This window comes from Exophiala viscosa, assembly GCF_022695815.1.
Source record: "Exophiala viscosa unplaced genomic scaffold EDD37scaffold_10, whole genome shotgun sequence".
NCBI classification, from domain to species: domain Eukaryota; kingdom Fungi; phylum Ascomycota; class Eurotiomycetes; order Chaetothyriales; family Herpotrichiellaceae; genus Exophiala; species Exophiala viscosa.
This window is the reverse complement of record NW_026944362.1, coordinates 525,232-536,082: the sequence shown is the minus strand read 5'-3', so window position 1 is coordinate 536,082 and position 10,851 is coordinate 525,232. Positions and strand designations below refer to the sequence as shown.

Sequence of the window (10,851 nt, the reverse complement as noted above, 5' to 3'; positions counted from 1 at the left end):
CTCTTTGAGAAGCGCTGGTATATGGTTAGCGAGTAATTACATTGGGTGGACTTCCTAACTCACTGTCATCCTTAGTGCAGGGGCCATGCTAATCTAGCAATTCAGTTAGCAATTTGATGGCGTGCAGGGAGATCGGAAGGCGAACCTTCTCTGTATCGTTTCAAATTGACCAAATGTCCCGAAGGACACAGTAATTCAAGGTTTCTAAAATATAAACCCTTATTTTCGTAGATCACGTGACTTCCGAAGTAGGCTGCTTCACACGCCTACGCAAGCTTTTCTTAGGACGAGGGCGCGACTTCTACTCTACTCGATTTCCTGTGTCCTACGGGACATTTGGTCAATTTGAAACGATACAGAGAAGGTTCGTCTTCCTCCCCTTCCACTGCCACTCGACAGTGACGATATAAAACCGAGGCCGGCGGCTTCGCCGCCTCTTCTCACGGAACGCTTTTTTCTTGCCGGTCTATGTACCTTGTTGCTAAGAGTCCTTCACTCATGGTCCAATGCTTGCAAAATGGTCTTGCTCAATCTCTCAACCTGTTCAGGGGTCGTGGTCAGACTTGTCATGAAGTATATGATGTCTCCCAACACGCGGGAATGGATACCACAGCCCTCGGAGTTGAGTAAGGTGAGTAGACGAGCCTGCAACGACGCCGTGGCGCTGGAGTTATAGCCGCCGCCCTCTGAAGCGACTTTGAGCACGAGCACAGTCCCAAGAGCGAAACAACCGGTCAAACGAGGGTGGTGTGACAAGGTCGTGACGAGAGTCGGTGGGAAGAAGGAATAGACCGGTGACGAAGAGGTCGAAACACTGAGTGTGGACGGAGACCAGGGTCGTTTCATGTTCTCCCAGGTGCCGTCATTGTCCATACGTCTGTACTCGTCTAGCGCCTTGTTGGCGACCATACAACCGATCGGATGAGCCGTGTAGCTGTGGCCATGCAGCAAAGCGTCTGCCTTGGACGAAGAGAGGAATGTCTGGAAGATGGACTCGCTGGCTGTGGTCAGAGCGAGTGGGAGAAGGCCGGCGGTGAGGAGCTTGGCGTGGACGGAGATATCTGGAGCAATAGAGCTGGGAAGAGGCGGTTGAGTTGAGGAAGATGCCGACGGGGTTCCAAAGTCTTCTGGGTCAGAGAGGAAGGACGACGAGCTGGCCCGACCGAGGCGGTAGAGGCCGGTGAAGACCTCGTCGGCGATGACAGGCAGGCCAGACCAGTCCGCCTTCGAGGTATTGGTGCTGTTCTCGACCGGATCGCCAATCAATTCTGGACGGGATCGGACCGTGCTGATTAATGTGCGCTGGAAGAGTGGGTCGACGAATATCATGCCTCCTGCTCCCATGAGAAGTGGTTCCATGATGAGGGCTCCAAAGCGTTTGCCTTGATCGCGCACGAGATTTGTGAGCGTAGCTTCAATGTGTGCTTGATACCGTGCTGCATCGTCCTTTCGCGTGGCAAAGTCAAAGATTGAGTCTAGAGAGTCGAATGTCTGGGTCAATTCGACGGCAGCCACTTCTTCAGGGATCGAGAGCTCCCACTTCCCTTTCCGCATTATTAGGGATGGTGGTTCAAACCAGTGGCCCCATGGCTGGTGCCAGTCGACCTTTTCGTTGTAGACATTAGGTTCGGAGCAGTTCATCACGCCGATGGTGTCTCCGTGGTAGCTGCCCTTCAAACCGAGAATGGCTACCGGCGCGCTTCCCTCGTCTTTGGCCCAGCCGTAGCGTAGGGACGAGGCGCGGAGGGCCATCTTGACAGCAACCTCCATACCCGTGCTACCATTGTCGGTGAAGAAGACGCGATTAAGACGCGGGTTTTGGAGAGTCGAGAGCAGATTGTACGAGATGTCTAGGGCGGGTTCGTGAACCGCGTGTGCGAACATGACGTGTCCGTAGCGGCCGGCGGCATGGGCTGCCGTGAGTGCGATGTCTGGGTTGCCATGGCCTAGACCTTGAGTCCACCATGACGCTGATGCGTCGAAGAGAGGCGTTAGCAAAGGTTTGGGAGGTGCATGTGCCGCGAGTGGTGTCAACCCTGAATGCGAAGGTGTAGGCGAGGCCAGGGCGTCATCAGATTCCTGGTTGTAGGCTTGGAAGTGGTCGCCGTAAGCAGAGTCGATGGCGATGATGTTATGAGGTATGCTGTGCTGGCGGAAAGGATGCCAGATCACAGCCTCGGCCTGGGAGGGCATAGAAGTGAGTTTGGAGGTGCGCGAGAAATGTTTTTGGTGGAGGTGGTCGACTAGGCTGGTGACAGCTGTCGATTCGGCACATTCCTGATAGTAGTCCGAGAGTACAGCCTCATCGTCTCTGGGATCCTGCCGTCTCGGTGGAGGGAGAGGCAGAGCGACCGTCGGAATGTCGTGTCTAGAGAAATGCTTCTCTAGATAGCCGTAGTTGCCCCACTGAGGATCATCGAAAACGATGAGCGACTCGAGGTCGTAGCCGCGAATGTGAAGTGATTCGAAGGCTGATATTGTTGTGGCAATGCCACCGAGCTTGCTGTCACCAATAAGGAGGGTCGGTAGCCTTAGTGGTCTGTACAGGTCGGCTTGCACTGAGCCGGATGGGCCTGGGGATAGGACTCCCCCAGCTGTCTCGAGGATAGCATATCGTCCTCCAGCTTGACTGTGCTTGGCGAGATGGTCTTTGACCTTTCTGACGATGTCATGATCGGATGCTGCTATCTGTCTCTAGTCAGGAAGCTGACGGGCTGTGACATGGTTCTTTAGGAAAACTACCGAAGCATCTCCGTCCAACTGGGCTGCCAAATGAGGGCTCAGCGGCTTTGAGAATTGTGAAATGCACTGTGAGACGATGCCTGGCACATGATGTCTGATATGCCTGTATCCCGGGGTTATGATGCTGGACAGTTTATGGTTGGGGGTTAATGCTGTGCTTACCTGTCATCAGCCTCGGCCTGGGGACCGGTGGAGACTGGCTTTAGGTACAACAGTCCATTCGGTGATGCTCGGCGCTGAAGAGCTCGACACAGTATGGTCGATACAATTGTCTTACCGACGTCTGTATTGGCGCCGTATACTTGCCATACCTTGAGATCACGCCAGAGCATCCCGCGGAGGCAACGTTCTACTATGAAGTAGATGTATGGTTGGATGTAGCATTCGAAGAAAGGAAGAGTTGATTGATGAATTGGGAATTTGTACCTGCCAAGCCTTCAAACATAAGATCCTCCGGGAGATCCCGGGCTCCGATTGGCGGAGGCCGAGGAACGACAAGATCGACATTTGACAGAAATACTTTCGACTCACTTCCTCTGAAGAATCAGACATCACCATTGCTGATCTCGAAGCTTGGTGCAAGCTTTGTCAGCGCCGTCATTCATCATGGGTTCAACTTGACAGCATCAACTATCAAGTATCGCCCCTCGTTGCATTGCTCGGAGTTCGTCTTTCATTTTTCAACGATGTCACCATCTCCATTGGAACGCCGTCTTTCTGCTCTGCTGGACAAGAGACGGTCACAATCCAAGTTGCGGACGCTGAAATCCACCCCAGCTGGCTCCGTGGATTTCTCGTCAAATGATTTCTTGTCTCTGTCATCGAACAAAGACTTTCAAAATAACTACCTGACTACCCTCAACAAAAGCCGGACCCCACTGGGCTCGACGGGCTCGAGGCTGCTGGATGGCAACTCGCAGTATGCCGAGAACCTCGAATGCGAGATTGCAACCTTCCATGGCGCCGAAGCAGGCCTTCTGACCAATTCTGGTTTTGATGCCAATGTCAGCATTTTCGCGTTCCTCCCACGAGAAAGAGATGTCATCATCTACGACGAATTGATTCATGCCAGTGTACATGACGGTATGCGGCAAAGCCGGGCGACGACACAAATCCCATTCAAGCACAACGATATCGACGATTTGAGCCGCATATTGGAGCAAGTGGCACCAGTGGAGAATTCAAGCCGGACGGTCTTCGTCGCTGTCGAAACAGTCTACAGCATGGACGGTGATCTAGCACCACTGACTGAGATTGTCGAGCTCGTTGAATCCGCGTTCCCTAGACGGAATGCTCACTTGATTGTGGACGAGGCACATGCCACTGGCATCTACGGACCCAATGGATCGGGCAGAGTATGCGAGTTGGGTCTTGAGAAGCGCATTTCAATCCGACTGCATACATTCGGCAAGGCGCTTGCATGTAATGGCGGTATGTGGCACCCTTTCAATTCTGTTGACGATGCTGATGTCCAAAGGAATCATTCTATGTTCTCCAATTCTGCGACTATATCTCATCAATTACGCTCGACCATTGATTTATACGACATTCATGTCCTACCCTGCTCTCGTCGCAATCAAGACAGCTTACGCGTGGCTGCAGATGGGCAAAGCGAATCTGGTATGGTCCCTCGGTCCCTCGGTCCATTCATGAATTGACGTTTCCAGCTCGCCGCAAACCTATATCATTTGATCCACCATCTCTACACGCAACTGCAGACTTTGGAGACTGCCATCTCGCAGGCGACCGGAACAGCTTCCACACCTCTCGTTACACTCCCCAAGACGTGTCCGGAGTCACCCATCTTCGCCCTTCTGAGCCCCTACCCGCGATCCCTGGCAGCGCATTGCCAGTCTGCAGCTTTCATCGTGCGCCCTGTCGTTTCACCCACAGTACCCATCGGTACAGAGAGGGTTAGAGTCTGCCTGCATTCTGGAAACACCGTCGAACAGATTGACAGCTTTGTGTCCTGTGTTAGAAGATGGCTGATGCAGGAAGGCATGTCTGGGAAGGAAGACAGCGCATCACCGCTCGTGGGCAGTCTCGAGGTAGGCCCACAAGCTGAAAAACAATTACTTGCGAAGTTGTGAACTCGGAAATACTTCGTTGGCTAGGCATACATAGCAGCCTAGGCAATGAAAGTCTGAAATGAACTCGAGGCTGACCGGACTGTCACGGGCCTCGTATCCGAAAATGTCACTGTCCAGAATGAAGCAATCCCCACACATAAGCCACGCCACAAGTCATGAGGAGGAAGCAGCTAGGAAGTCAAACGCAGAGACGATCGTATCGGACCTTTTCTGTCGTGTCGATTCTGGTGTTTGGATACCTCGCATTCTCCAGCATGCAGCGGATTACATCGACACTTCAGCGATGGATGCTGAGCGTGGTAAGGAAGAGCCTCATTTCTTCCTCGACGGCCGCCTGGATCGCAACGGCATGCCCGCCTGAAGGACGCGACGACCTCCTGTCCTAACGGGTGGACGATAAAGAATGATAGCAAAACTGGCAACAAAACCATTGAGAACAACACAATCGATATGCCGATGTCGCGCACCGAGAAGAAGGACATATCCAGAACATGGGAAAAACAAAAGATGAAAACCGCTGGGAATTGCATTGAATGAGTTGTTGTCGTTGACCCGAGCCAACGGTGCACCTCGAGAACGGGAAAAACAGGCTGTGAAATCGTCTTCTCTAGGGTCTAGAGTATATCTGGCGGTGGTCAGAGATCCATTGGCATCTACCTCGATGGCCGCCTGGTCTGCAAAGGTAACAATCTCTTGAAAGGCACGACAACCTCCTGGACTTCAAAAGCCACACCAACAGCCGTCACGCGGATGGACTTTTGGTTCTCAATGACCGGAGATTGATGAACAACTCGGTGGTGGGCATTGCGTGGAATGAAAGACACCGCTATTTGCATTCCAGAACCCGAACTATCCATGCTGCCCATATCTTTTCCAGTAGATCTTCAGCAACCTGGATTGCGCTGTAGTTCAAGTGTACCGATTTGACTTCGAGTGGCCGGACGGTCGGTACACAGCTGGGATGCGTTGGATGAATTGTCATCTTCGCAGACTGTCTTATCGTCGCTGAGGAAATGCATTGAGTCTTTGACATCTTTGGTGCCTGATTTGCCGAGTTCTGCTCCTCTGCATCCATACCAAGGGCACTGCCAATCAGCGCATGACTGTCCGCGAAGTTCTTCAAGAAGGGTTGTCTGGTCTTCGAGGGCGTGGAGAAACCAGGATCCAGTCTCGGGAGGTTTGCCCTAGGTGGATGACCATAGCTGGCGTCAGAGCCATGACCATGCGCGCTTTCTGCTCGTAAGTGAGGTCGAAACTCAGATGCGCCTCGAGTGCTACCTTCCGTCAAAAGCTGGAGCATCGAACATATCACTCTGTGCACCAGACTCTCCTGGCGCAAAGGCTGGCAGTTCAGTGTCGAATGAGAGCGACACTTCCTCTGCAGGAGCCGAGCGGAGGTCGCCGAAAGCATTCAAAACGTTGCCGTCGTCGGCGTCCTCATCATTGCCGAATTGCCAGGTAATCTAACAGTCAGGGGGTCAGTATTAGTCATGAACAGTGTGATATAACGTACCAGGTTTCGCAGACGCAGCCTGTTTCACTGACTTAGCAGATCGCGATCCTGATGGAGGGTCTCCTGTGGTCTTTCTCTTGGTTGATGTGGACTTATCCATCTTCTTGTCTAGTCATTGGTTGGGATGTCAGTCGAGGGCGTGCCGGCTGATCTTGTTGACAACTGACCTGTTGGCTACTCGTCAGATTGGTGCGCTATTGTCAGAAGGATCCTGCACGTACCTTTAGGTTTCTCTGGTGTCGTAATCGATGGTGAGCCAGCGACCTCTGTACTCAAGTGGTCAGTCCAGCACACATTTTGAGTTGTCTAGGCCAGTATACTGCTGGTGAGAGGTATAGTGAACGGGCCTTTCCGCTGAGTTGGCTTCTGATCTGTTGTTAAGACGTTAGCCGGGCGTACACTCACGGTGGAAAATATCACCATTACCTAGAGGCTGAGCAGATGGGCTTCCTGGTAGAGGCCTGCGCTGTTGGCTTCCTGTAGCAATATATATAGAAGCCGATGTTGTTGATCGACATCACTTCTCGTATCACATAATACCTTCTTGTTGTCCATATGATGACCGTCCTTCCTGTGAGGCTCGTGTTTGCGGTCCTAGGTCAGGAGACCACCATTTTCAGTCAAAGCTTGGATTTGATGAATAGATGTCGTCCTGAAGGCATCCACAGAGAAGGGCCAAGTGAACTTAACGGGGAAAGGAGTGGTTTCGTATCATAATGTGCAGTTCTTGCGGAATGTGCTTTGAATCCACGTTCGGCAGCTCTTTGGTGCCCTTCTTACCGAGCATATAGCGCTTTAAATCCTTGGGCATCGACTCCTGACTGCCGTATGCGATGACAAGATTGAAGCCTTTGAAGCCAATAGTCTCATGTGACCATTGTACCTGCAGATTTGCAGGGGCCATGAGCAGAATTGTGCCCTGTGGTGCGAAATTAGCGATAAAGGTCAAGAAGGCGAGCAGCATTCTTGTTTTGCCAAAACCCGTCTGGTCCGCCACAATTCCAGATTTGATCGCCGTTCCACGCAAAGACGCCAGAGCTTCGTCCACTCCTGGCGTCTCCAGGTGCCTCTTGGGGAGGCCTTCGTGGCTGCACAGGAGAAGAGCTTCCGTATTGTCGGCCCATCGGTGACATTCGTAAATATATATAATATGACCAATCGTACAACGCCGTGTTCTCCGGCACTGACTTGTGGCAACTGTCTGAGTGCAAGCCCAATGGGTCTGCTGCAATTTCCGATGGTCGTCTTGTTCGACTGACTGGATATCATAAACGACGTTCCAGGGTGGTACCGCGACGAGCGCGCCCGGACAGGTTGGTACAACCTGGTGAGATGCATTCAGGCCTTTCAAGTCGTCGCTTCTCAGCCTTTCTGGCTTCTTGACGGGCTTTGATCTTCTCGCCGCTCGGTGTTCGTAAATGCAGGTCCAAGACCTTTCGCACAGAAGGATCAAGGGGATTGCCCGTCGCAACTCCATCTATCTCCATGACATCTGTCACCAGCCGTGTGTCTTTCCTTTGAAGGACGAGATGGAAGTCCGGTCATGAGGTTCAGTTCCAGGCTCTCTGTCTGTTTGATAAAGACGACTCTTCGTAGCTGCCTCAGTTCAGGGATGGTCGCCGGATAAGCGCTCATGAGGATGAAATCGTTCAGCTGGTTAAACGATGGTGGGTAGTAGGATAGCTGTGAACCGACTTCTTTGCCGTGCTGGAGTGATGCCAGAAGGGCCTCCTTGGCCTCGATACTGTTCAACCAGCCGACATGATGCTCACCTTCGGCGTCTCCACGTCACTGTGGATAATACATATGTATATATTTGAAGTCTCCTCCAAGGTCTCATGAATCATGCTGACATTTTCGACTCTCCTTGTGAGCCGATCTGCCCAGGCCGTAAGAATGAGGGACTCGTGATAAGGGTGCATGCGTGGTTCGAGACCAAAATGCCATGACATGTTTCAACTCCACCATCTGGACATGCAAATCGGCATGAGTAGCTTCCGGAAATCGATGGAAGAATGATGGCCGGGACCTGCGGAGTACTGTCATTGCGTGGCGAGATCCATGATGGACACATATCATCCAGCAAGAGGTTATGCAAGGATCTGCAACTGAGAGACTTCCGCTTTTCAAGAGACATAAGTTCTTCCATATCGTGGAAAGCTGTCTCTATGGACCTGTTATAGCCTGACTGGCTGAGATCGATAAGAGCGCGTGTTGCGCATAGTAGGAGATCTTGATGCGGGGCAGATGAACTGGTCGGTAGGCTGGGACCAGCCGTCGTGGGCCAAGTATGCCAGCTCGGGTGCGTGATTAATTCTTCGACAACAATGCGGATATCGTTGTGGTTCAGACGCATGCAATATCGCAAAAAATAGCTCATCAACGCAAAATTTGAAAAGGACGACAATGATATGTTCAGACGCTCCAAAGCGTTATGTTGTTGTTCGAATGAGATTGAGGCCAGTTGTGACCGGGCTTCCGAAGCCAGTCGCGGTTGCTGTAGCAGATCATGAACACGGCTCCCAAAGGCTCGATCCAGGCGAATGGAATCGAATGACCCGTACCCAGGACCAATGAACACCGTCCCATCGTAAACATGTGTTTCAGCATAGTGGTCGAGGGAGGAGGGTCGAAAGCAGGTCTTTGGTTTCGCGACATTCGGTTTCTCAATCTCGAGACCAGGAAAATGATCCATGGCCACCTTCTTACTGGGATTATGCATCATCTTGTCGAGCTGGTTCGCAATCTCTTGTAGCTTGCGATCTGCATGCTGTTTTCGTGTCGAGGGTGTGAGAGATTCGTCTCGTTGTCGCGGAGAGCCCTGAAAACCTGGCGAGCGGCACAATGGTTCTCTCGAAGAGGTACTGGTAGGATGGATGGCCATACGATCCAGCATTTGCAGCCGTGCTACAAACTTGTACTGCTGGATGAGGTGCTGTGCCCAGGAGGCAATGAGCTGAAGACATGTGTATATATATGTATGATTGATTTGGTTTCGGGACACCGTTGAGTCTGGTTTGGATGATGGTTTTCGAGGGGGAAATGGTGCCTTTTTATGCCTGAAATCTCATGACTCACGAAAATGGGTGAAAGCCTGATGACAAGACCAGATGCACTCTGAAGCACGTCCTCATTCACCTTCTCAGACCGGACGGTCCTCGGCAGCACCTATCTGTCAGTGGTTTCATGAATTCAACATCAGAATTCACCTCTGACCCATAATTCTGACGAGACCAGATACACTCTGAAGCACGTCCTCATTCACCTTCTCAGACCGGACGGTCATCGGCAGCAGCCTATCTGTCAGTAGTTCCAGAAATTCAATGTCAAAATGCACCCCAGTCAAACGATGAACACTGCAATTGCGCATAAGTTTCGCATTGCAGACAATCTGGCTTTCCTGCTGTTTCAGCATTCATGCTCACCCGATTCACTAGTCACGGAATCAGGCAGCTCTCTTCCATACCAAAAACCTTGACACAAATATGCAAGATTAACCTTGTAAGGCTTATGTCAACCACCGCTGCGCAAGGCTAACTACAGGACCTGATATCGGTCTGTTCACTGTACATTCACAAACGCTGCAAGGCTGTGGGAGTCCAGAAGTTACAAGTGGCTGATCCTCATGCGGACTCATATTTCCGGGCGCACGTTCCCCCCAAAACAGCATCTTATGGCTATCACTAGCCGTGGGATAGTGGCGTGGGTGGTGGCGGTGGTCTCCGAGGGGGCCGCGCTACGGGGAGATTCGCGTGAATGACCTAAGGAAGTTAACATTTTATCCCACATGCGCCCGGGCTTCGGATACCGCGGATACCGGCGCCCAACGGTTGACCGCTCGACCTAATGATTGGCGTGGAGTTCATTTCCTCAGGGTGACAGAGTCTGTAGATTGTACTTCTGCCACATGTGTACTGAATCCTCCCGCGGAAATGCCCAACGTCGTGATATCTAACGTTCAGTTCCTCATGCGTTTGAATATTCTTGAATTTTGCATCCACAGCAATCTCACAGATCAACCTTCATTGTAACGATTTGGGACAGTTGATGCGCATGCGAAGCCCCAAAACTGCCACCCGCGGCCACGGACTTTTTTTTGTGGCTGCCATGCGCCTGTCAGTGCCACTTTGCAAGGTTTGCTTACTAGTGAATCAGTGATCGCCGAGCCATCACGGCGACCCCGAAGCCTTTGATGCCTAGACTCTAGACTTCATGTCTTTTGAGCTGCATCATACCTGCAAGGTACCACACTGTGATGTTTTCTCTCGTGATGCTAGCCTCCTCGAAAAGGCCGTATTTGTCAAGCATCCCAGTCTTCAGTGCGGGTGGACTTACTCGGGACTTGTATCGTTGGTGACTAGAGGCTGTCTTCGATGCCCCATGCAGTAATCCACAATTCCCAACGCGAGTCGCTGACTCCACGAAGTCGTGGTTTCCTCGAACGGTCGGGTCTGTGGCGAAACATATGTGGCTCTGCGATGGGTACTGGCGTCTCGTTGGCCTGGC

The 10,851-nt window shown here is 51.9% G+C and overlaps 3 protein-coding genes across 3 annotated transcripts; 1 reads left to right on the top strand and 2 right to left on the bottom strand.

Annotated features, from left to right (window-relative positions):
• Positions 1 to 236: 236 nt before the first annotated feature.
• On the bottom strand, positions 237 to 3,118 carry EDD37DRAFT_638107 (adenosylmethionine-8-amino-7-oxononanoate aminotransferase). Its single transcript, XM_062817080.1, has 3 exons — positions 2,905 to 3,118; positions 2,743 to 2,845; positions 237 to 2,688 (listed from the first exon to the last, which is right to left on the bottom strand). Exons 1-3 carry the CDS (start codon positions 3,072 to 3,074, stop codon positions 493 to 495), a joined length of 2,469 nt encoding a protein of 822 aa, XP_062667328.1. The 5' UTR covers positions 3,075 to 3,118; the 3' UTR covers positions 237 to 492.
• Positions 3,119 to 3,428: 310 nt separating this feature from the next.
• EDD37DRAFT_568168 (aminotransferase) lies at positions 3,429 to 4,832 on the top strand (the record flags this gene model as incomplete). The annotated part of the gene is made up of 3 exons (XM_062814181.1): positions 3,429 to 4,173; positions 4,220 to 4,383; positions 4,410 to 4,832. 3 exons carry the CDS (start codon positions 3,429 to 3,431, stop codon positions 4,830 to 4,832), a joined length of 1,332 nt encoding a protein of 443 aa, XP_062667327.1.
• Positions 4,833 to 5,658: 826 nt separating this feature from the next.
• Positions 5,659 to 9,229, bottom strand: EDD37DRAFT_652802 (uncharacterized protein; the record flags this gene model as incomplete). The annotated part of the gene is made up of 7 exons (XM_062818483.1): positions 5,659 to 6,061; positions 6,111 to 6,295; positions 6,374 to 6,453; positions 6,567 to 6,611; positions 6,666 to 6,716; positions 7,126 to 7,433; positions 8,910 to 9,229. The coding sequence occupies 7 exons, from the start codon at positions 9,227 to 9,229 to the stop codon at positions 5,659 to 5,661; spliced, it is 1,392 nt and encodes a 463-aa protein (XP_062667326.1).
• Between the last annotated feature and the right edge of the window lie 1,622 nt (positions 9,230 to 10,851).